This window comes from Parasteatoda tepidariorum, chromosome 5, assembly GCF_043381705.1.
Source record: "Parasteatoda tepidariorum isolate YZ-2023 chromosome 5, CAS_Ptep_4.0, whole genome shotgun sequence".
NCBI classification, from domain to species: Eukaryota; Metazoa; Arthropoda; class Arachnida; order Araneae; family Theridiidae; genus Parasteatoda; species Parasteatoda tepidariorum.
Genome location: NC_092208.1, coordinates 9,476,085 through 9,502,522, shown reverse-complemented (window position 1 = coordinate 9,502,522; position 26,438 = coordinate 9,476,085). Strand labels below are relative to the sequence as shown.

General features: G+C 30.0%; 1 protein-coding gene across 1 annotated transcript; it reads right to left on the bottom strand.

Annotated features, from left to right (window-relative positions):
- Nucleotides 1-696: 696 nt before the first annotated feature.
- On the bottom strand, nucleotides 697-12,812 carry LOC107449462 (presenilin enhancer). Its single transcript, XM_021146215.3, has 3 exons — nucleotides 12,647-12,812; nucleotides 8,594-8,698; nucleotides 697-936 (listed from the first exon to the last, which is right to left on the bottom strand). The coding sequence occupies exons 1-3, from the start codon at nucleotides 12,705-12,707 to the stop codon at nucleotides 797-799; spliced, it is 306 nt and encodes a 101-aa protein (XP_021001874.1). The 5' UTR covers nucleotides 12,708-12,812; the 3' UTR covers nucleotides 697-796.
- Nucleotides 12,813-26,438: the final 13,626 nt, after the last annotated feature.

Sequence of the window (26,438 nt, the reverse complement as noted above, 5' to 3'; positions counted from 1 at the left end):
GGTCGAATTTTTTTTAAATTTAATAATTATGAAAAACACACAATTTTTTTTGCAATGATTTAGATTACAGAACAATAAGAATTTACAAATCATTTTTTTCATTCCTTTACTCAGATTTATTCAGTTTTGGCATTAGTTTATGGTAGCAAGCAAACATAATTACACAAAGAAACAATAGCTCAGCTTTGCTAATGATTACAACTAAAGTTTGTTTGCAAAAATATTGATGTACTTATTTTTAAGTCATGGTAAGCGAACTTTAAATAACATAATAATCACTGAGGTACCTCGGGATTGTGACACCCGTGTTTACTTAAAAGTAAACCCCCTGAGGGAATATGTGGGTCAATTTAAAAAAAAAAAAAAAAAAAAATTCTTAATGCTTAGACTACAGAATAATAAAAATATACAAAAACTTTTTTTAAGTATTAAATCTAGAATTGGTTAATAAATTTTGAAATAAAATTTTCTTCGCATGTGCATTTTTATTTTTCACACAACTATATTTATAATTATCTGGTTCTGTCAGATAATTAGATTAATAAAACGTCTTTACTTAAATTTTACCTAAAGGCACTATAGTAAGTAGCAAAATGATTTTTACTGGAAAATTTTTGTGCCGGCAGGATCAGGTATTTAAAACTGTGATATACGAAGTTAACGTGCAGACACATATATAAAGAAAACTAATACATATTCAATAAAAAAATATTTATTTACAAAAACATAATACTTGAATTAAAAATAAACAACATACAAACATACATAAATAAATTAAAAACATAATGTTGGAGAACTATGGAATTCCTACAGGAATAATAAATGACAGAGAATCAGCAAATTCTCCCCAATCTGCTCGATTTAACTGAAATATCACAATCCAAGTTATGAGGCCTGCAGCCCATACAGCTGCTCCTATTGCTGAACGAATAACATCTAGAAACAAAATTTCTTATAAATATCACAAACATACTTAAAATTGCAATGCATATCAGCTTAAACTTTAAAAAGAATTACCTGAAGAATTAATAAAATTGAACTCATACCACAAAAACTCCTTTTTTAACAAAAAACATTTGACATCCCTTTCAACAAACATACCTGGTATATACTAATAGAAAATGTAAAAGAAGAAAATAATGAAAAATATAAAAATGACAACCCAGTTTGACGTCGTCAGGGGGTACCAGCTCTAGAAGTCATTAAAATACAAAACCTTTTCTATCGAGAGAGCACGACAAATTACTAAAAATTGCTCTCCCTGTACTCCGAAAGTTTTGTAAAATGTCCAGGAAGAATGAAAAGAATTGTCACAACTTTTGTTTGAAATAGGAATATTGTGTATTCAAAGCATACAAAGTTGTTTGCTTTGGTTTGAAATAGGAATACCGTTAAGTAGTTTTTTTAACAATGTTTTCCTTTTGCAATTAGTTTATGTAACTTACTTTTGCATATTATTTTTGTATTTATTTTCTCTCTTCCTGGACTTTTTACAAAACCTTTAGGGTACAGAGAGAGAAATTTTCAGACATTTTTCATGCGCATAAAAAGGCTTTGTGTTTTTATGACTTCAGGAGCTGGTACCCCCTGACGGCGACAGCTTCGGTAGTCATTTTTATATTTTTCATTACTTTCATTGTATAAAATATCCTAAATAAATAAGTATACCTACAAGCGATTTTTCTAACATAATTTCTTAGAAAATAAATATTTCTTTTTACTTATAAATTTTGTATATTGATGACATTTTTTAAAAGACTTGATTTTTTGATCGAAAAAATATACATTATATGTAAAGTACAAAATAAAATTTCTACTTAAATTCACTTCGATATTATTAAAAAAATATTTAATTTCAAATCATAAAAGTAAATTATATAATGCTTTGTTTATTTATAATTATAAATTATAGAGCGAAATTAGAAAGCCATTTGTTTACAATATAATGGCATGAAAATAATGTGCCAAACCTAATGAATGAGCCTCGTTGAAATTAAATTCTTTTAAAAATGCCTATAAACTTCAAAACTAATTTAATAAACATCAAAATTAATTTAAGTAAAAAATAAAAAACCAATTTTACAAGTTAAAAGTCTCATAAATTCCTTTCACAATGGCACATAACATACTAATTGCAATATGTATAAAAATGAATATAAAAGAACAAAAATCATGATTGTGAAAAGGAAAAGGTCCTGCTTTTATGTTTTTTTCTCCACATATGCAATCATTTTTTTATTTATTAAATTTTATAGTTCCAAACATAGCTCTGCAATCCGTCTCCTAGTAAAATATTTTATTCCTCCCAGTATTAAAAAGGAAAGGAGAACTAGCACTTTTTAGATAAATTACTAATTTACGACTGTATTTTTTTTTTAGCTTTCTGCGACAAAACTCTCTAGCAGTAATATCCTTCTGCAAGATACTTTTAATAAAAACAAACTATATATGTCACTAAAGTAACTTAAAATAACAAAACGCTTTGCAAAGAAAAAATCTACATATTTTATTTAATCAAACATGTAATAATTTTTTATTTGAACATTATGGGTGATATTCACGCATTCTGTTGGGGGGGGGGGGGGGGNGGGGGGGGTACGCAAATTATTTTCTTCAAATTTTGAAGGAAAAAAGTTACGAAATAACGCGAATCGGACTCCTTAAATGCATGTTTTGTTTCACAATTAGGTTGTAACAGGGGTAAAATTAATTAGCTATCAAGAGGGAACCTAACTCCAGTACTCCATTCGTCAAACTCATTAAAATAAAATTTATCATTAATCAAAGGGAGTGAAGTCATCAGTTATAACTAGAGATTCTACCTTTCTCAAAATAGGGATTATTTTCTCTACAGAAATCTTGGATTATTTTCGATTTTCTATGTATTATATATTAATCTTTTTACTTTTGTTAATACTCTTTTATAAATTAATCCCGATACTGTTTACTTGAAGAAAAAATGAAAATTGCATGGTTTGTAAAAAATCGAGATGATGAAAATAATTTTTTTTTAACCAGATTTATAAATTTATGATTATCATTTCAATAAGAGAATAGAAAAAAAATATAATTGAAAGAATAAAATAATTTATATACTTTTAAAAAAATCTTATTTTTCACTACTTTGTCCATTACTATAAAAAAGACTCAAGAGTAGATTAGAAGAACTGCCATCGGTTAAGGGGCCAACCCTGTGGCAGAATTGGCGCAACACGGCAACATTGTAACAGAACATTACAGAGTTCCTGCATAAAGAATTTCCTTCTGAAAAGTAAAAAATTTTACCTTCCTTTTCAACAGAAATTTACGCGTAATATTTGAATCCTGCATTTAGACAATCACTTTTTGGTGTACTCAAATTGCACCCATAGTATCGTAAATCAATGTAATGTTTCAATTGTATTTTGGGCAGTTATTAATATTCAGGGTTCCTACACTATTTTGAGAAAACAATATCCCGACTTTTGCAAGTTTTTCCTGACCTTTTACAATAAAATTCCTGATCCGCCCTTTCCCACTCCAACAAACTTTTTAACATTGCAGTTTCAATTACTAATAATATGCTACTTAGTATCATATCATATATAAATATCATCTATTGAATAGGATAAATACTTATACAGTAGAGCGCCGATTATCCGAACTGCTCGGGACCGAACATGGTTTGGATAATTGGAAAGTTGTTTAAAATCTAGTGTAAATGACTATTATTTACGCATTAACTTCCCTTCGCACCTTTTATAGGCTTAGGACTGGCAGTACTATCTAAAATAGCTCTGGCGTGTTTAAAATTTTTTTCCTTTTTCAATTTTTAAATATTTTTAATAATTTTTTTAAAATTATTTTTATCATATTTAAGTTTTTTATAATTTTTTTGTCAATTACTGATTTTAAAACATATTTCATTATTTTCCATTGCAAAAGAAATCCAGCAAAGATCTCGTTTCAAAGAAGACACGTTTTTTTTTAGCAACCATTTATCCCTTATTCTTTTTAAATAAATTAACTGAACTGGATCAACATCATTTTGACGTTTTAGCCAATTCATTGCGAAATCTAATGGATTGCATGCTTCTACATGAAAAGGTACACTATCTTGAACTTGATCACCTACTTCTTTCACTTTGTCTGTAGAGCCCCGATTTTCATTCAAAATTTCATCGTTTTCATCCGAAAGATCTACTGGTTCAGAAACTTCAGTTTTGTTTGTTTTTCTGTTAAGAATTTTATTCGAAGATTTAAGATTCCAAGCACTGTAATCACTAATTATTAACCATAAGTTACAACTTCCCATTCCCCAATTATGGAACTTCATAAACATTCATAAACTCCTTCTGCATTCCAACCATTGTAGACTATCAAAATGAAGCTTGTCTTCTTGGAAGATAATTTTCTGTTGTAAAGGGGTATGTAGGTTTAACTGCATCACAATACATGCATGTATTGCAACTATAAGAAAACTGCTAAAAAGGTTGTAAATTAAATATGGTCTTCAGAGGTAGGGGTATTATTTATTCTTCTCAATTTAGAAAAATTGTCGATAGGTTAAAAAGTATTCTAAACTTAAAAAAAAAAAAAGAAAAAGAATTCAGACACAGTTTGGATAATTGGACGTTTGGATAATAAAGGTTCGGATAATCGGCGCTCTACTGCATATTAAAGTAATAGCACTTTATATCCCTAATTATATTTTCAGAAAACTTGTGAAACATATTTTTAATTATCATGATTAGGGTGTTTTTGTGGTTAGATAGTTTTAGTGTGTTTTTGTAGTTAGATACGAAAACTATTTAAACAAAAAGATCAAGAAAATCTGTTGGATTATGGAAATATTATTTTATTTAACGTTACGTGGAACCAAATGCATGAGTGTCGTCAAGATATAAAGGGTTAATCAAATCTGCGAGATACCTAACAGCATCTTCAAATAATATTTACACTTAAAACACACTAGAACATTTGTTATAGTAAGTTATTAATTTTTAAAAATCACCAATTCACTTCAAACTGACTTTTCTTTTAAAAGATAATATGGACATGTAAAGGGGAAAAAGTCAAGAAATGTTAATTACATACAAATAAAAATTCAGATAGAAAAATTATGCAACTTGTGAGAAAAATAAAATCAAAAATATCTTTTTTTTCCAGTATTTTTAAATTTATTTCTGTAAAACTGTAAGATTAATTGAATTATCTTCGGATAAATGAATGAAATAATTGTGAGCAAGAATTAAGATACTTGTAGCTAAAGACTTTTTACTTGCAGCTAAAGATATGGCTACAAGTAAAATTAATATTAAAAGGTCAGAACATTGGGCCCATATTTTTTAGATTGCATCAGATATTCTGGGAGTCAGAAATTCAAATCAGTCGGAAAAAAAAGTATGTTTATTCCAGGGTGTAAATGATTTTAATCAAATGATTAAAACCATTGATTAAAATTATGACTTAAATCAAATGATTTTTTTAAAAAAATCACTGATTTTAATCATATTTCCGAAATCCTCAAATAATTAGAGCTAAATACAATGAACTTAAAGGTACTGGATTAATTCGGCCAACTGAAGTGCGCTGGAATTCTATGTGTGATTCATTAGAAAGCTACATCAAGAATTGATCAACTTTCATGCAAGTTTGTGAGGATAATAGGGATGATATCGACACCAATATCAGGACAAAAGTCATGAATATGGCAATTAAAAGAAATGCAGAAGATATGCTTTTAATGTTAAAACCCAGTTCTGTAGCATTAGATAAAATGCAAAAAGATCATTGTAGTTTATCAAATGTTGTCAACATCTGGAAAAATTTAAAGGAAACTCTGAAAGATTCTAATAATAATTGCTGCGAAATTTTTTTTACTAAACGATATGAACAAGCGTTAACACCAGCTCATTTCCTAGCTTACCTCTTGGATCCCCCAGAAGCAGAAAGTGCCTAAAACTGTGACGTACGTCGCAGAACAAACGAAGTCCTGCAGAAAAATTTGTATCTTGAATAAAATTCTCTTTAACTTTGACCACTTGCTGCTTCCCAGGAATGATGTTGCTTTAGAAGAGAAACATTTGACACCCTACACAAATTTCAGCACATTTATCAGTAATCCCTCATTATTTTAATGTTCTGATCTTCATATCATAGGTATTTTATTAATAATTCATAATCGTCATTAGCAAAATTTTGTACTTCAAAAGTGATTGAAAAAGTAACAAATCAAGAATGTTTGCCTTGTTTTAAAAAATAATGCAGTGCATCTGTGTATGATCCTGTATTTTAATAAATGAAAATATAGTATTTTAATGCAAAGTTTACTTTTTTTAGTTGTGAAATGCTTGCAGAACATTTGTATAAATTAATAAGTCCTGTTGCAGAACATTTGAAAATATTCTGCTCATGGGTTGGATCCTAATTCTGAAGTACAATGTTTAACACTAAATGAAAAAGATCAAGCTGTAAACTTTGTTAAAGAAAAGTATGGAGAAACCTCCTTATTAAGTATTTTGCTAAAATTCATTGTACGCTCTCCTCCGTTTAATGGAACTTTGTTTGATAAAGAATCTTTAAACATCTTGGAATGGTGGAAATCAATTGCGCTTCTAAAGAACTGTGAAGGTCAAAAAGAGTTTGATGCAATACAGTTGTTATGTACTGTAAAAGGAACAACTGCAGGGATAGAGAGGATGTTTTCCACTTTTGGACTTATACATACTAAACTACGGAATCAATTGGGTGTAGAAAAGGCAGCTAAATCAGTCCTTATGTTTAAATCTTTAAATAAAACTAATTAAATGATTGTTTAAATAATTTGTTATTGTAGATGTAGAATTAATAATTATCACATATTGTTTGATAAACAATTTCTTTCTTGATTTGTAGTTTGAAATCACTTTGTTATTGTTTATTTCTTATTTCACCTTTTGCTTTTAAATTGTTAAGAAATATTTCCAATGTATACCATAAGTAACAATAGTAATACAATACAACTTTAAATCTATGGTATACAAAATTGATTATATTCCATAGAATTGAAATTATAAAAAAATCATGATTAAAATCAAAAAAATCCGATTTTTTTGATTTTTTAAAAAAAATCATGATTTTTATACACTCTGGTTTATTCAGAGAAAGTACATTTTTGTGTCTGATTTTGTATCTTAAAATATAATCAGCACTAATAATTGGCATATTTCAGGTCATCCCTTTAAATTTATTAAGTTTGAATCCTAAAACATGAAGATTTGTTCATTAGATTAAAATTTATTCAGAGTGATCCGCTTTTTTTAAAAAATTGCACACTGTACAACATTAACATATTTATTCTGGAAAAAACACAGAACAGACTTTCTTTAAAAATCAACTTTGTACTCACATACACATTTGTGGAGATAATTGCTCTAAGAGACAGAAATTTAAAAGATGCATTTATTTGTCATATTTATCAGCTAAGAAATTAAACTTTAAAAAAGATGTAACACGGCTACTAAAAATAAAACAACACAACCATGATTTGAATTAGATACATAGATTTTAAATCATACAAAACTTCTGATTTCTGTATCCTGTATTTAGCTTTAATACAGAAATAGAAGGTATCTCCTACTGACATTGATATAATAAAACTTATTAAGTCAAACAGAATAAGATTTGCAGGGCATTTTGATACCACTAGCCTACACTAAAGATTCAACAGATGTAGCCAGATTTTCCAACAAAAAATAAGCACCTTTTTAAGTACGTTTTAAGCACACAAAAAATATTTCTAATCACTTTCCAAAAAAAATCATAACTAGGATTGGTTCAGTAATAAAAATATTATTTTTTCCTAGCATTTAAAGTTCTTAATTTATGAACGTAAAATCAATAAAATTCAAAAACATTTTTACAAACTTCACATAATCATGATAAAATAAAATAATTAGTTTCTGATAAATAATGCATTTTTTTGTAATTTAGAACGACAATCTAAAGCACTTTTTACAAACCCCGAATAAAAAAAGCAACTCTAAGTGCTTTCAAAAAATGTAAATCATAAACTCTTTTAAAAAATGCCATGAACCCTGTTCAAACAAAAACTAATTGATAGTGGAGCAAGAGGGCATTTAATACTTCTAATTTTTGCACTACATTAAAGGGAATTTTAAAACCTGAATTGTATTGAACTGGTAAGATCTGGCGACAAAGGGCACCCTGGCGATTTTGCCAAGGATGATATAGAAGACATCAAATACTTAAATGCTTTTCAAACAACATAATTTGCTATCATAAAATATCACATTATAAAATATCACAAACATAAAATTCAATGATTAAACACAATTTCACCAACATAAAATGTGAAATATCTTATTACGATTGAAGCAAAACAAGGAATAATATTAGATATCAACATAAAAGAATTATTGCCAGCTACTCACATGCCCTAATTTGCTGTTCTTCATATATAAATATCACATACTAAGCAAAATATTACATAAGATATCAATGATTTAACACAATTTCACCAACAAAAAATGTGAAATATTTTATTACAATTAAGGCAAAATAAGGAATGATATTAGATATTAACATAAAAGAGTTATTTCCAGCTACTCACATGCTCTAATCATTCGCTGTTCTTCATAAAAACTTTTTCGAAAGGCTTCATTGAAAAACCAAATAGCATTCACGAACCACAAAAAAGGCAGAAAGAAGAATCCACCTATAAAAAATAAAATTTTGTTTTACTCACATCTAAAATTTATGTAATGTAAGCAGTTCACATAAATATATTTAAAAATTCTTGCATTTTTATATTAAAGTCTCATCAACAAGTTAAGTTTTACGATTTTTTACTATTATTATAATGATCTGTTATTACTTCACTGTTATTATCAGGGATGAGACTGGCCAAAAGCCCAAAAAGCTGAATTTTCACGCGAGTAAATCTTTTGAGTAAATCAATCGTTTAAAAATAAATTTCAGACAATTCAAGATAATAAATAATTATGTGTTGATATAAAGTTAATTGTGTACTAATTTATTAATATAGGTATAATTATATCGACCCTTAAGATTTTGCAAAAAGTAAAATTACAAATTGAAAAAATAAAGCTGGAAATTATATTTTTCTTGAGTCACAAAGGAGTCAATTATTACTGCCTAGTTTAGCACACTAATCTATTGAGAACATACATTAACATTTCATTTTTTTTTATTAAAAATTACTAATACGTGATTTATAGCAAAAATAATCAGCAACATATTCTCATCCAGTTTGGCTGATGTTGTAATGCCTATATACCAAAAATCGTCGATAGAACAACTGCCACCTATATAGTAACTAATTCAAGAAAAAAACTTACTTCTTATAATAATTGTGATAAAGGATTTTGAAATCGCGAGAATACAAATTGCGATCTTGGATTTTGAAATCACGTGACTACGAAACTCAATATTGGATTTCAAAAATGTGAAAATACAAATCACGTTGCCTTATTTTTAGATCGCGTAAATACGAATCAAGATGCATAATTTTTAATTAACTGAATACGCACCCAAAGCCTAATTTTTAAATCACGTGTAAATACGAAAAGTGATGTTTCATATTACAACCGCATAAAGGAATCACGACATTGGATTTTAAACTCACGTGAATACGAATCACTACATAGGAATTTAAAAACGCGTAAATACAAATAGCGATATTGGATTTTTAAACCTCGTAAATAAGCAATGTACGATTTTGAAATTGCATGAATAAGAATCGAAATGCACAACTTTTAAATCATGTGAATAAGAAAATCGATGTTTGATATTAAAATGCAGTGACGTCTGACTTACGAAAATATGAGATATCTGATAAAAATCTTATTTTTTGCTCGTAGAAGTGGAGAAAATAGCTAAAATTATTAAAAATGTGGAAAGGTTGGCAGCTACGTAGTTTGAATATTCTGTTTATCTTTGAAAATCGAAAAGAAATATAATTATTTCATTTTAACGGTTGGATTTTCAGAAAAAGTGGAACGTTTATATGAAAAAAAGAAAAAAACTTACATAATCGGAGTTTTTGATAAAAAGGCTGAAATTCAAGAGACAAAAGCAAAAAGGCGGAAATCCGCTAAAAAGCGGAAAAATCTCATCCCTGTATTATAACCAGAGTGCATTTGTAGGAAAACATTAATTTTTTTAGCAGTATATTTTTGGAAGTTTAAAATCTATTTGGAACTATGATGATCATAATTGCTGCAACAGATCACAATACGGAAATATCCCCCTTCTGTTTGATAATTTTGTCTTTCAGGTAACTAATCTTGTGTTATAGTGCATAAAAAATATATAAAAAGTCAGCATTCTTAAATGGAAGTATTGTATTTTTTGAAACAATCATTTAGTTGTATTTCTAATAAATAAATAAAATTTCCTACTTAAGTCAAAAAAATTTTATTTTAGTTACTTCTTATTAAATATTAAAAAAAAATCTCATATAAAATTAATTAAATTTAATTAACGAATCAATATTTAAAAAAAACTGTATTAACATCAAGTGTCATCCAATACAAGTTTTAAAAAAATGAATTTGAACTTGAGTGTATGAATAAAAAGTACTTTATCAACGATTTAAAATTTGAACAAGATATAGAGTGAACTAATAGTAGGAATTGAAAAATGAGAATTTAAAGAACCAAACATTTGTAAAATTTGTTAAGGTAGGTGTAGAGGACAAAAAGGAGAAATGGAATACTAAATCAGTCGCCAGTATTATAGTTTGACTTTGCTTAGCCATAAATCTTCACATTTGAGTAGTTTATTAATTAACATTGAGTATTTTTGTAAAAATCATTTATCTTAAAATGAGTAACGTTTAGAAAGAGAGGATACAAAGTAGAACCTTGACTTACTCAGCTTATCATTCAGCAATATTCAACTGATGTACAAAGATACAAAGTGTACAAAATATTAATCTTAATGTTTCCTGGAGGTGACCTCAAATATGCTAATTATATAATTCTGATTAAAAGTACATATAGCCATGATTAAAAGTTACAAATTGATCAAAATTTTCAAGTTACAAATTTATTACGATGTTTAAAAATTCGATTAATTCAGGTAATCTGGAAATTGAGCACCCATTCCAAAGCATAAGTTTGTTATTAAAATCCTCTCTAATATCTTTGACTAGTCATTGTATAGAATACCAAGTCAATGTGCGACAATGAATGTTCCAAGAAAATTCCAGTTTTAAATAAATAAATTACACATAGGCGATCACAATTAATGGTACAATGAAATTTTAGTAAGTGCACCTATCCCAGTTTCTTTTTGTTACAGAGAACTTTCAACCACAAGGCTATTTATAATTCATGGATGTCGTAGTCATCTAAGTTTTCCATGGGACGAATTAACATTTTAACTAATAAGCCAACATCATATAATATTAATATAATATAATAATTCCTATAGCATATTTATAACAAGTTATTTGCTAAAGCATTTAATAGAAAAACCTACTTTTAGTTCGACAAGACAGTGAAAAAAAATCTTAGAGCAATTTCACAATAGGGGGCAGTGGAAATTATAACTTCTGTATATTCACAAAAACTAAACTCAGTGGCAAGACAACAACAAAGACAGCCAAGGCCTACTGTGCTCCTTTTTGTTTTCTTGACCTTGGGCTCTGAAACACAAGAGCATATGATCTGCTGGGGTGGTCAGCCGAAAGCAGAATCCCTAGAGCTTCATACCAAAGCATGCCTGGTACTCATTTTATTGATTCACTGAAGGGATGAAAAGCTGAGTCAACCTTGTCCAACTCGAGGATCAAACCAAGGATCAGTGGCACAAAAGCGCGGAGCAGTACGACTCAACATCATATATTCATATTGTTATAATTAATTCAAGCATAGTAAATGAATACAATATTTACTATTTTTGCATGTGTCATAGTCAAGAGGATTTCACCCTACTTTAGAGAAAAAAACATCATAGTCAAGAGGAAGAGTCCATATAATGGTTTTTAATGCAATACTCAGGATTCGGGCTAAACATTCGCCACCTCGCCAAATGCGATGAAATCGAAATTTGGGAATGATTTGGTCCACTAGAAGGGAAAATCTATATTTAACTTGATCCTCTAAACAAATCGATATTATTTTATTAGACTATCTAAATTGAAGGAAGATGTGCAGTGTAACCAAATAGAATTGGTTCCAATTAAACATACGCTTGACACAAACTAAGATAAAACAGTCTTCTCTAAGAAAAAAATTAATAATAAATTTTTTTCAAATGTTTGCGTTTGGTAAACAATTTCGAAAATTAACTTTTGATATTTGGCTAATAATTTGTAATCCTTAGCGCGAGACCTGAATACTATTGCTTAAATAGTTAAGTTTTAGTTTACATAACAAAAAAGATTATTTAAAAAATGGCACACACTGATGAACAATCATCAGTGGCATGTGCCATTTTTAATTAGAAGATTAATAATTAGCAGATTGTACTTAAAATTCAGTAGCGTCTAAAAGCATTGCGGAAATGGTTACTATTAATTTAAGAAATATTATAAAAGATATGAAAAATTAGGAAAGAGACAGCTGAAAATGCACCATTGTTCAACATTCCATTTTTATTCTTTAGTATCTTTGACTCGAATAAATAAGCAACTAACCTCGATAATACCACCTGCATAAGCTTAATTTTTCATCGTTCTTCATTTTTCTCAGGTCCATTTTTTTCAAACGCAACAAACGAACAATTAGGATTACCTTGTTTAAGTTTTAAGCAAATTATCAACGAGCAAATCATCAACATGAAAAAATTTCACTTTTGATAACTTATTTCTGCCTAACTGAAGAGAAACGCCTAGTCTGAATGGGAAATACAAGGTAAAATAACTTTAACTTCTACTCACAATTTGAATCGGAATAAAGAACACAGGTTGAGTCAATGAGAGTCGTGTGTATGCATATGTGTGTGTAATCATCGTCGGGTGATACAGTTATTATACTATTTTGTTACATCAGGGGAAATTAAAATCTTATTAGAATAAAAAGTGTTTTGTTTCAATAAATTTTTTTAGCAGAAACCAATGTTTTTCATAGATAAAGGGCCATTCTTGGCATCAGAATTCGCACACGCGGAAGGATGAATTCGCACTGCATGTGATTGCCAGCGCACCCGCAAGTTTTGATAAATTACAGGTAGGATAAGATGATAAGACGTACTCAAATCTGGAGGAGAATCCTTAAATACCATTCAAACAGAAAATGTTTCTGCGATTCAACATGTTCTCAAATTTCTCTGAAAATACGTAATTTTTTTCATATGCACTTAAATGTCTAAAAAAGAATGAAAAAAAAAGGTTTTTTTTTCAAACAAGATAGTTTTGAAACACAGCAAATGCAAGCTAAAAAGCCTCAATGAAAATGATCAAAATGGGCTACAAAAAGTCCATATAGCAGAATTCTACCTATTGCAACACTAGGCATACTTTCATTAGCCTATGGATAGTCATAGTAGTAAGGAGTAAGTTTGTTTCTGTCTTGATTTTTTAAGCATATTAAAATGTTTTAAGCTAGGAAATGGAACTCAAAACTGCATTAAACATAGTACATCGTAGAAATTTAAAAAAATATTTTTAATAATCTGAATGCGGAAATTACTATAAAGGAAGGAAACATCGTAATACATTCCTTAGCTTCTGAGCGGTGAAAAAAAGAGAACATCTTTAGACATGAACTGGTTTTCTCCCCAGGATGGCATATTCAAAAGTTGTTAATCCGAGCACTCGTCTAAAAATGATTTCCGACAAAAGTAAGCAAATTTTTAAAATCAAATCATATACTTTGTCATTTTACAAGTGCGAAACAAATGATGAATATCAAAACTGCGTAGTAATGAAATCCAGTCTGATGAAGATGGTTCTAAACCTAAAATTAGTCACTAACTTAAAACATTTATATATTTTTGTTGCAGATGCGAAATAAGATCTTATTGAATATATTGGTGATCGCAACGCTTGAATACGCCATTTGGTTAGAAGACCAGTTTCATGTCTTGACCCTCTCCCCTTTCCTCTCCTACTATGATACTGCCATATTACTATAATATTTTCCCCTTTCATTATATATTTCGTATTTACTTGATAACAATATTTTCCACGGTATACTTGTAGTGTTTCCAATATGACGCGTTCTTTCAATCTAACTTTCAACGAAACAAACAACAAATGAATTCGGAAGACCCCGCAAGCTTGCTATGATGCAACTGAAAAAATAACAAACGGTGCTATATTATACAAATATAGCCAGATAAAGGATAACACTCGAAACATGACTAATCTTACACTTTATGGGCTGAGATAGCCTGGTTGGTAGGGCAATGGAGCCCATGTCTAAGAGTTCGTGGGTTCGATTCCCGAAGGCCAAAAACTTCCGTGTAGTAAATGGTGACTGGTGCACCTTAAATCTGTCGAGTCGCAAAGTCCTCCATGTTCCCAAAACAAATCAAAACCTCTGGGGGTACTGATCCTGGAGTTTCCTTGACTTCTGAATTGGGTTCAAAAATACTAGGCTACGGAGTTGAACATTAGTAGTCGCAAACCCAAAATTGGGTCGGCTGTTCAACACCGGATAAAATTTTAAAAAATATAATTTGAAAATAACCTTACACTTTATTTATGCTGTGATATTATTTTGTTAAATTTGTTTTTGGTTCATGACTTCTTAGATCTTATAAATTAAAGGAAACTCTTATGAATGGTAAAATTACACGTAAATTTAAGCAAATATCACGATAATAAAACTTATTTAAATATTAAGCCTATTCACACATCTCCTCATCATAAGCATAACAAGCGGAGGGATACACCGGAAGTTTTCTAAGTTTTAGGAAGCTTGTTATTGTTTGCATTCAGTCAACCATCCCTGAACGGTGCTCGGTAGCGCGTAACATTTAGTTAATAGTGCTGGGCAGTAATATAATTTTTAATATCGTGGTATATCGCCAGATGATAACGATATTTTTCGATATTTTCAATCTTAAAAATTGATGTATTTTTAATATTGAACATTGTTTTCGTGCCCAAATGTGAAAAAAAACGACATTTTTCTCTAAGACACCTTAAATAATCATACTTTCTAAAAATAACCGAGTAGTTATAAAAGTTTAACAATACATAAATTCAGAGATAGAAAAAACTAGGTGTTTGTGTTAATATATAATAAAATCACATGTTTTTATGCATTTAGTGAACATTTTTTTCGAGTTAATCTTGATTGCTGATGTATACCCAGAATAATAAGAGCGAAAATATCATTTGAAAATCATAATAGTTTAAAGAAGTGAGATTCAAATTTTATTCTTGTTAATTTCTTTTAAATCTAATTGTACGAAATTTAAATTAATATTGTTTAAAAAAAATCCTGCAAAATTGGGCAATACATTGAATAATTTTAAAATGTTGTTATAGAGTGCAATTTAAACATATCAAGTACTATTTACTACAATTTCGGGAGTTTGAAACTTAAGATTCTCTGGAATGTACATATGGTGATACTTTTGTGTGGTTATACATCTGTCTATTTACACGCTGTTATACTTTTTGAGGAATGGGTGAACCTCGGCATTGCCAAATATTTTACAGTCTACTACTTCCACACTACCTATTAAGTCATTAATAGGTAGTGTGGAAGTGTGGTAGCTTTAAGTGGGAGCCGTATGGATCAGGAGATAGAGCATTCGCATCCCAATGAGGTACCCCGGGTTCGAATCCCAGCGATGGTTGGCTGATGCGAATTCCGAAGCCGGCTTGCACCAACCACAGTACTGACGTCAAATATCCTCAGTGGTAGACGGATCATAGGCTAGAATTCCCACGCTATCAGAGTAACCGTATGAGGTTTTCATGGTTTTCCTCTCATGTAAAGAAAAAGCGGGTGAGTTCCATCAAAAAGTCCTCCACTAAGTCACATTTCTCCTACAGTTTGAACCAGGAGTTTCCTTGTCTTCTGGATTTAATTATGTTTATGCATTTTTTTCTAATGTTTTTTAAGTTTTTTACTTTTATCATGCGAATAAACTTTAAGTTGGAACCTTAAGTTGATGTTTACTTCAATATCACTATAGAGAAAACTGTAATGTTTACGTAGAAGAAAAGATCTCCTAAAAATTTAGTACTGATATTTGTTTTTCAGCGGGAGTGGAATTTTCTGAATAACTTTATTCCACTTCTTGCAAGTATTTTCCAGACTTTTTTTTCTTCTATTTTACAAAAATAGATGCTAATTTTTTCAGAAACAATGCACAAATTGCATAAATTTTTTTCTATGAAGAAGCTGTCATTGTAATAAAATTTGACAATTAATATACGAATTCCTAATGTTCGTTAAAAGATAAAGGAGTATCGGACTTTTAAAAATGGAGAATAAAAGAACTTTTTCTTTTAACAAAACGTGGCAACTCTGTTAAATTATCGATTTTTACACTATGAAAAATTTTGCTGTATAGTTGCAATTCTTTTTGATCTTGAGGTAAATTAAAATTTTTACTGTGCATGTAGTCCAATTTTTTTCCTTCATTTTCTCCCCTTCATTTTTACTATAATTGCTTTTTTTTTTAACCCGTTGGCAAAATGATCATTGTTTTGGGATTGATGGCATGCGTACCTTATTTGGACGTCATCAACTGTGTTCAAGATTAATAGTAGTAAACAGTGCGTTTGCGTCGTCATTGCATGCGTTGCTACGGCGAACGTGCTGTTTGATAATTTTTCTAGATTTCTTTTTTTCACTTTTAATTTCGTTAAGCATTAAGTTGGTGAGTTTATTTTCGAGAGAGATCCAATAAATACTTCTTGTATATACAAATATACATAATTCATAAAAGGGAATTTAATCATTTAAACGATATTTTTATTTTTATTGTTTTAATTAAGAATCCGAAATTCTAACCTACAGTTCAAATTGGATCGCTATCAATACTAATTCAGATAAATATCACAAATAAAGAGGGTAAGAGAAAAAATTGGACAACCATTTTGCCAATGGGTAACCTGCAATCGCCTTTTGGCGATGACAATTTTTTATTTTTCATTTATTTATTTTTTGCTTACTTCTTCATTTTTTTGTTTGGTTTTTTACTGACAACACATATTTCCATGCGCAATCATCAGTTTAATGGCTTCATTGCCAAAACATTTCGATTAAAAAACAAGCACATTTTCAGAAATATATAAGCCCTGAATCTTTCAAACAAGTGTCAATTTCCTACAATTTTTTGCACGATAACTTAAAAGTGTATTTAGTATTAAAAAAATAGAGACAACTAAAGTCCTAATTTTTTACAAAAAAAAAATTCAAAATCAAGTTCAAAATCGACCTCCGAAGGAGTTTTCCTCAGAGTTAATCAATCTTGATTTCAACACACGTAAAATGATCATATTCTTTTAAGAGTTTAACATCAAGGTAATGATTACGAGAACACAAAGCAGAAGCTTATAGTGTAGAATTTTATAGTTATTCTGACGTTTATACTTTATTATAAACTGCATGTGCTAGTTAGCCGTTAATCAAATTTACTGCCGACAGTCAGGAGATGCACAATTTCTCTTTTTTGTCAAGGAAAAAAACTATCAACCAGAGAAAAGATCTTATTTTAATCTGAAAAACATTCAATAGTATAATATGTGGATAGTCTTAATAAGCATATTTTGTGTTTTATATTTTATAGCCGTCGTTGAACAGCAGACCCAATTTAGGGTTTGCGATTACTAATGTTCAACGCCGTAGTCTTGAAATTTTGAACCAAATCCAGAAGACAAGAGAACTTCTGGATCAATTATTGGGAGAAATTTGCCTTCGTTTAGGACTTTTTGGTGGAACTCACCCGCTTTTTCTTTACATGCAGAGGAAAACCATGAAAACCTCCTACGGTTACTCTGATGGTGTGGGAATTCTAACCTATGATCCGTCTACCACTGAGGATATTTGACGTCATCACTGTGGTTGGTGCAAACCGGCTGCGGAATTTGTATCAACCAACCATCGCTGGGATTCGAACCCGGGCCACCTCATAGGGATGCGAACGCTCTATCTCCTGATCCACACAAGTATCAATGACTCACATTTGTGTCACATGGAGAGAAAAAAACCACGAAAATCTCTATAAAGTCTAAAAATATCTGGTTGACAAAAGCATGAATATGAACAATACATATAACGAGATACATTAACAAAAAAGCACGAGATTTTCATGGCAAATCAGAGAGTTGTTGATTTTTGAGATAGTTTTTGAATTTGAAGTTTATACTAACCCCTTACGGAGTTTTCTATATTTTTTTGCAAGCTTATTACTGACCCGTTACTGGTAATTTAATTTTGTTACTTTATGCGTTTTTGTTAAACAAATGTGTTTTATACATAAAAAAAAGGAACTGTTTTTTAATATAGCTTCATTTGTTGTAATACCTCCCTTAGTCTAACGGCAAGAGAACTCTAACCCACGATCCATCTACCACTGAGGATAATTTACGTCAGCACTGTGGTCGGAGCGAGTCGGGTGTGGAATTCGTAGCAATCAGCTATTGCTGGAATTCGAACCCGGTTCACTTCATTGGAAGGCGAATACTCTATCCTCTGAGCCACCATGACTCATCATTTTGGCTCTTGGAATTTTTTTGAAAGAAATTGAGCTCATTTTGGTGCCTTTTGTGCATGACGCTCTGGACCCATGCCTCTATCGCCCATACTTTTCTTTCGCCCATACTTTTCTTTCGCCCATATTTGCTTGCTGCTTTGATGGGCAACGTTTTGCATGTTTCGAAATATACTGCGAATAGAGTAATACCCGATCTCAGTTTAAGCTCGAAATTATTTTAAAGATGATTAAAAACCTCTTTATAATTTCGTTCTTCTGTCTACTCCTCTATAACAACGAGTAGAAGGGAAAAAAAGAATTGAAGAATAATGTTTCCATCATCATCATCCCCGCCCCCCTTAAAAATCTTTGTGTAAGAACGAGCGTCAAGACATCCCAGCGTGTCATGAAACTTATTGTCGTAAACAAGACGAAATACCAGAAGGTAAAGCATAACTCAGAAATACTGGAAAAAAAAACTACCACAAAAAGTCTTTACAGCCCCCATCCCCTTCTTCTTAACAACAACATACACTGAAGAAATTACAATAAAAAAGAATTACAGTAGTAAAGAGGGACAGTCGCCAAATAAAATAATACGAAGGAAAAGAACGTTTGGTTGGTTGCTAAGTTGCTAAGAAAAATAAGACACGGGTCCTTGCCTGAAAAAAAAAGCTACTCAATTTCTATTTTTCCATAAATCTTTTACTGTCTTCAAAGTTCTGTCGCAGTGGGGGGTTCGCCGAAGGTAATTTCGTCGCTGCAATGTTTTGATTGATTCATCGTGGTCATTTCCGAATCAGCATGTTGTGTCTGGCCTTTCTTTTTGCTTTCTTCGCATTTTTTTTTTATCTATATGTATAAATATATTTTGTGTGTCCCCGCTGTCCACAGAACAGCACTTAGGATTAGCCAAGGAGACAGCTGGAAACGAGTATTACAGTTAAAAAAAATTTCTTCCGTTTTTTTTTTCTCTGCAGGGTTTCCAGGGTGGAACAAATTCCTGTGCTTTTTTTAAATTTTTTTTTTAAATTTTTCTCCACTCAAAAAAAGTAATAAATTTTAAGAACACGCCGAAAATATATATTATTTTTAAAAAAATTATATTCATCATATCGGAATGCATTTATCTAACAAAATTGATATAACTCTTGCCTAGGAATTTATTCATTAAGTAAAACTGATAAAATATTCGTTTAAAAATTAGTATGTTCGGAAAAATTAGTAAAAACTGTAGTTTAGAAAAATCCATAAACATGTCTTGCAGTTAAAAACCTTTTTTCTTAAACCTTTTTTTTTTCTCTGCAGGGTTAACATCGAAAAAATATTTTTAAAAGAAATTAAATTCATCACTTTGGAATTCATTGATCTAAGAAAATTGAAGGAATTGCTTAGAAATTTATTCATTTAGGAAAATTGTGAAAACTTGTGGGGTTTAGGAATTTATTCATTGAGAAAACTGATAAAATTTTCGTTTAAAAATTAGTTTGTTGGGAACAATAAATAAGAACTTCAGTTTAGAAAATCTATAAAATTCTCTCTTAGGAAATTATTCATTTAGAAAAGTCATTTAGGAATTCATTCAATTAGGGAAAACTGATAAAGAAATATTTTTTAGAGACATTTAGGAAAATTTATACATTTGTCGTATAATTTATTCTTTTAGAAAAGCTCTTATCTGTCTTAGCAATTCATTTAGTTATGAAAGTTGTTGTTGTTTCTAATGCTACTTGCCAATATCAGCAAACCTGCTTGGTGAAAACAAGTGAATTTAAAGAAAATGGGGTGCTTCTTGTCTTTCAGTGGCGCCATCTGTAGGCACACATACATCCATTCACAGATCGTAATTATAGTTAGTTAGTTAGTTAGTTGGATTTTATTGGCACAAGAGCCAGAAATGGCTATGCTGCGCCAGGCACTAGGTTAATAGTCGGACTCTAGGTCAAACTACTGATTTATTATTTAAAGCTGAGAATGTATTATTTTAAAGCAGAGAATATNAAGGAATTGCTTAGGAATTTATTCATTTAGGAAAATTGTGAAAACTTGTGGGGCTTAAGAATTTATTCACTGAGTAAAACAAATATCTTTTTTTTTTAAATTTTTTTTCTCAATTTAAAAAAAGTAATAAATTTTAAGAAAACATTGGAAATATGTATTTTCAAAAACAATTAAATTCAATATTTCGGAATTCATTTATCGAACAAAATTTGATGTAACTCTTGCTTAGGAATTTATTCATTTAAGAAAACTAAGATAACTTGTAGTTTAGGGATTAATTCATTGAGAAAACTGATAAAATTTTCGTTTAAAAATTAGTTTGTTTGGAAAAATAAATAACAACTTTAGTTTAGAAAAATCTATAAAATTCTCTCTTAGGAAATTATTCATTTAGAAAAGTTGCGGGAACTGTCATCTAGGAATTCATTCAATTAGGGAAAACTGATAAAGAAATATTTTTTAGAGACATTTAGGAAAATTTATACATTTGTCGTATAATTTATTCTTTTAGAAATGCTCTTATCTATCTTAGCGATTCATTTAGTTATGAAAGTTGTTGTTGTTTCTGATGCTACTTACCAATATCAGCCAACCTGCTTGGTGAAAACAAGTGAATTTAAAGTAAATGGGGTGCTTCTTGTTTTTCAGTGGCGCCATCTGTGGCTAAAAATATGACCTAAGCCACATATACATCCATTCACAGATCGTAATTATAACCTGAACCAGAGAAGAACTATCGATCTCTATTTCAGTACCCCCAGAGGTATGATTTGTTATGAAAATATGGAGAACTTTGTGACCCGACAGATTTAACGGGCACCAGTCACCATTTACAACACGGGAAGTCTTCCGGTCGGCAGGGATCGAATCTGCGACCTCTTGGACATGAGTCCAAGACCCTACCAAACAGGCTATCGAGGCCTAGTTATGAAAGTAGTGAAAACTGCCAATTAGAAATTCGTTCGTTTAAAGAAATTCATGAAACATTCCTTTAAAAATTAATTTGTGAGAAAAAATTTATAAAACGTATAATTTAGAATTCCATTCATTTATGAAGAGTGATAAAACTAGTAATTAGTTCATTACTAATTTTTACTAATTCATTCATCTATGACAGTTGAGAAAACTGTCGTTTAGAAAAGTTGATAAAATTCCTTCCTTAGAGTTTATTTGTTTGTAAAATTTGCAGTTTGGGAAAAACTCATTCAACTAGAGAAAACTCATAAAAAATGCTTTCTTTAAAAAAAAAAAATAATAATAATAATAATATTGGTTTTAAAAAATTATTACATTTGGCGCATAAAAATTCTTTTCATTTGAATAACTCTTATTGAGTAAATTCCTTTATTTAGGAAATTTAAGAAAACTCTCGTTCCTCATTAAAAAAAAAACTGACATTAAGAAAAATGTTTCAATTCTCCATTAGGAATTTATTCATTTAGGAAAATTGAAGGAATTGTCCTTTTTTTAAAAATTAATTCAACTAAAAAAATTGGTAAAAAAAATTTCAATTAAATTTGAATTAAAAGGAAAAAAGTAAAAAATTTTTCGCGGAAAGAAAAGCAGGATGAAAAGTGAATTGAAAATATTTAAGAAAAAAAAAATGAACTAAAAAAAACTTAGACGAAATTTGTTCTAAAAATAATTCGGAAGAAAATTATGCTAAAATAAATTTTAAAAATAAAACAAGTGAAGCGAAACACTCAAATTGAGAAGATGAGCAAATAAAGTGAGCTATAAATAACAAACGGATGATTCATTCCAACATAATAGTTACATTTCATACTTATTTATTTATTTTTTTCCTTCACAGGATTAAGTGCATTCCAGCGCATTGTGGTAGGGCGCTGATAATGGTATAATTCGGACAATGGCGCCCACGAAATCAAATCCGACACCTTCATTTAAGAGTTTTGTTTTTATAGGGCGAAATTAAGTGAGGGAAAAAAAAAAATACCGCCGTTACTTTCTGCTGCGGCAATTTTGTGTACAAATATGAGTGAGATTTTGTTATTTTGTTGTGTTGGCGATGCGAGAGGCGGCGCGAAGCACGAGCGAGCGCACGGATGGACGAACGCCGACGCCGCCAAAAACCACGGTAATTGGCAAAAGACTGGCGACTGAAATTATTTCCGTGAATCCGGTAGCTAGTAATCGTGACCATTTCGGAACTTTATTCAGTCAATGTAAAAAAAAAAACATTTTTTTTTACTACAGATGCTAATATTTGATATCTGTTCACTAGTAATGCCGAATGTTATCGAACTTTTTTAACGGAACTGACGAAAANGACTGACATAACGGTCACCGGTCACCATTTACTACACGGGAAGTCTTCCGGTCGGCAGGGATCGAACCTGTGACCTCTTGGACATGAGTCCAAGACCCTACCAACCAGGCTATCGCGGTCTAGTTACGAAAGTAGTGAAAACTGCCAAGTAACAATTCGTTCGTTTAAAGAAATTCATAAAACTTTCCTTTAAAAATTAGCTCGTAAGAAAAAATTGATAAAACGTATAATTTAGAATTCCATTCATTTATGAAGAGTGATAAAACTAGTAATTAGTTACTAATTTTTACTAATTCATTGATGTATGACAGTTGAGAAAACTGTCATTTAGAAAAGTTGATAAAATAGAGTTTATTTGCTTGTAAAATTTGCAGTTTGGGAAAAACTCATAAAAAATGCTTTCTTTCAAAAAAGAAAAAAAAAAAAAAATACATTGGTTTTGAAAAATTAATACATTTGGCTCATAAAAATTCATTTCATTTGAATAACTCTTATTGAGTAAATTCCTTTATGTAGGAAATTTAAGACAACTCTCGTTTAGATATTCATTAAAAAAGAAAACTGTCATTAAGAGAAATGTTTAAATTCTCTCTTAGGAATTTGTTCATATAGGAAAATTGAAGGAATTGTCGTTTTTTTAAATTCATTAAACTAAAAAATTTGGTAAAAAAAAAAAAATTCAATTAAATTTGAATTAAAAGGAAAAAAGTAAAAAAAATTTCACGGAAGAAAAGCAGGATGAAAAGTGAACTAAAAATAATTAAGAAAAAAAATGAACTAAAAAAACTTAGACGAAATTTGTTCTAAAAATAATTCGGAAGAAAATTATGCTAAAATAAATTTTAAAAATAAAACAAGTGAAGCGAAACACTCAAATTGAGAAGATGAGCAAATAGAGTGAGCTATAAATAACAAACGGATGATTCATTCCAACATAATAGCTACATTTCATACTTATTTATTTATTTTTTTCCTTCACAGGATTAAGTGCATTCCAGCGCATTGTGGTAGGGCGCTGATAATGGTATAATTCGGACAATGGCGCCCACGAAATCAAATCCGACACCTTCATTTAAGAGTTTTGTTTTTATAGGGCGAAATTAAGTGAGGGAAAAAAAAAAATACCGCCGTTACTTTCTGCTGCGGCAATTTTGTGTACAAATATGAGTGAGATTTTGTTATTTTGTTGTGTTGGCGATGCGAGAGGCGGCGCGAAGCACGAGCGAGCGCACGGATGGACGAACGCCGACGCCGCCAAAACCACGGTAATTGGCAAAAGACTGGCGACTGAAATTATTTCCGTGAATCCGGTAGCTAGTAATCGTGACCATTTCGGAACTTTATTCAGTCAATGTAAAAAAAAAATTTTTTTTTTACTACAGATGCTAATATTTGATATCTGTTCACTAGTAATGCCGAATGTTATCGAACTTTTTTAACGGAACTGACGAAAAAAAAAAACTTGGAAATACCGCGAACTTTTTTCTGTTGAGTTGCTTTTAAGTGACTGTTACATATTCCCACGAAATAAAACCACTGTCCTTTCGCAATGAAACCTTGCACCACTTTTTAAAAACCACTTTTGCAAAACTTTTTAAAATTTTTCAGTTTTTTTCCCCCCTGTGAAAATTGTTCTTTTAGTAACGTTTACATGAACTCTCTTTCGAGTTAAAAATATTATCGAATGGTTTTTTTTAAAAAAATTATTTTTAATTTCTTAATTTTAAATTTTTAACATCTTTATTTTGTTTAAACTTTTACTTGAATATAAAAATTAAGTCATTACAGTTTAGAAGATTATACTTCCTGAAAATTTGTTTCCTATTTTAACTAACATTATCAATTATTTAAATTTATACTTCGTTCATTACTTTTAATTTAATTTAAGTTTAAATACTATTTATTCCTATGTATTTGCAATTATTATGTAAATTTTAATTCAGCTTAGATAGGAGGTACGGTATCCATACAAGGAACTCCGTATGTTTGCGTTCAAGTTCCTTCAAGCTTGTGGGGTTGGAATTATGAATCATTTTCCGACTAGTTAGAGACCTCAAAGCCTCACGTTTCTTGACTTTCATTATTTTCTGATTTAAACCGCAGAAATTATCCTCATTTTACAGCCAAATACAATTTATTAGTCAATCGAATTTCCAATTATTTTCCGACTAACTTAAGTGCTCAAATCTCAGCTGGAAGCCAATACCTGATTTCAATAAAAACTTCACTCGCTTGCTGATTTCTATCAGAGTAATTTATCAATTCATCACCAAATAGTTGAAAGAGAGAATTTAATCATCCATCAAAATTTCGGTCCGTACCCAACTAGCTAGAGAGCTTAAATTTCGACTAGAGGTCGGCGTTAAATGATAATATAAATTTCCATCATTTCCTGACCACTATTAGCATAATTTATCACCGTAGCGAATATATACCCCACCAAAATTCTGACCAGTTTCGGACTAACTAAGGAACTCAAATCTCCATGAGTGGATATGAAACTTGCTTTGGACCAGAGGACCAAACAGAGAGAGGAAACCAGAGGACAAAGCAAATTTAATCATTTCCTGACCGTTACCAACATAGTTTATCGTCGAGTTCAGTCAAACACCCCAGTGAATTTATCGTCAATCGAATTTAGACTACTGTTCGACAAGCTAAAATGCTTATAATTTAACTGGAGCTCTTTTTTGAAATACACTATAAGTTTCAATCATTTCTTGACCCTTGCAAGCAGAATTTATAAGACCGTATAAGTAAAATTTCTTTACAGGAAAACGATAAAATTGATAATTTTTCAAATATTCATAAGAAAAAATATTCTAATATTCAGAATATTCTAATATTATGCATTTTTAATATTTATATTATTTATATATTATGCATATTAATATTGATTCAGAATATTCTAATATTCTAATATTTATGCTTTTAGTGACCGATGAAATTTTGACACTAGCAGCTGATCTCAAGTGTTCGAATTAAACTCTATTCTTGCGAGAACAGCATTTTCATTCTTTTCAATTCATTATTTTATTCCAACGAGTCAGCACAGCAAAATTTATGCTGCAAAGTGTTCCTTTTTTTCTTCTTAATTTTAGTACTCTGCAATGCTCCAGAAAAAAAAAAGAAGAAAAAAAAAACTGAAAACTCTGAATAACTTTTGATCTAATGTTCGGATTTTTACGTAATCAGATTGTTTTGGTTGTCATTAGCATAAAATTAATAAAAGTCACAAAAATATTTATTTCCCAATAGGTAAATAGTTCAAAGGAGGGAAGCTATTATATATTAGTTATACAATATATATTAGTGATATATATATATATTTGAGATACAAAAATATTTCCTTTCGAGAATAATTTTTGCATCCCTAATTCATACGTGTACTGCTTTTATTACGTTTTTTATTTTGATTGTTTTCTAAATGAGGAGTAAAAAATTAAGAGAATTGTTTTTCATTTTTATTTTATTTTTTATTTTCTTATCATTTTTATAGCGTAATATATATTGCTGTTTTAATGTTTTATCACCT

What these genes read in the sequence shown, in the direction of transcription:
- LOC107449462 (XM_021146215.3), bottom strand. Translation starts at nt 12,707, where the DNA reads ATGGACCTGAGAAAAATGAAGAACGATGAAAAATTAAGCTTATGCAGG. An exon ending in ATGCAGGTGGTATTATCGAG is followed by an intron (nt 8,699 to 12,646) that starts GTTAGTTGCTTA and finishes TATTTTTTATAG; the next exon opens with GTGGATTCTTCTTTCTGCCT. An exon ending in ACAGCGAATGATTAGAGCAT is followed by an intron (nt 937 to 8,593) that starts GTGAGTAGCTGG and finishes TTTTGTTTCTAG; the next exon opens with ATGTTATTCGTTCAGCAATA.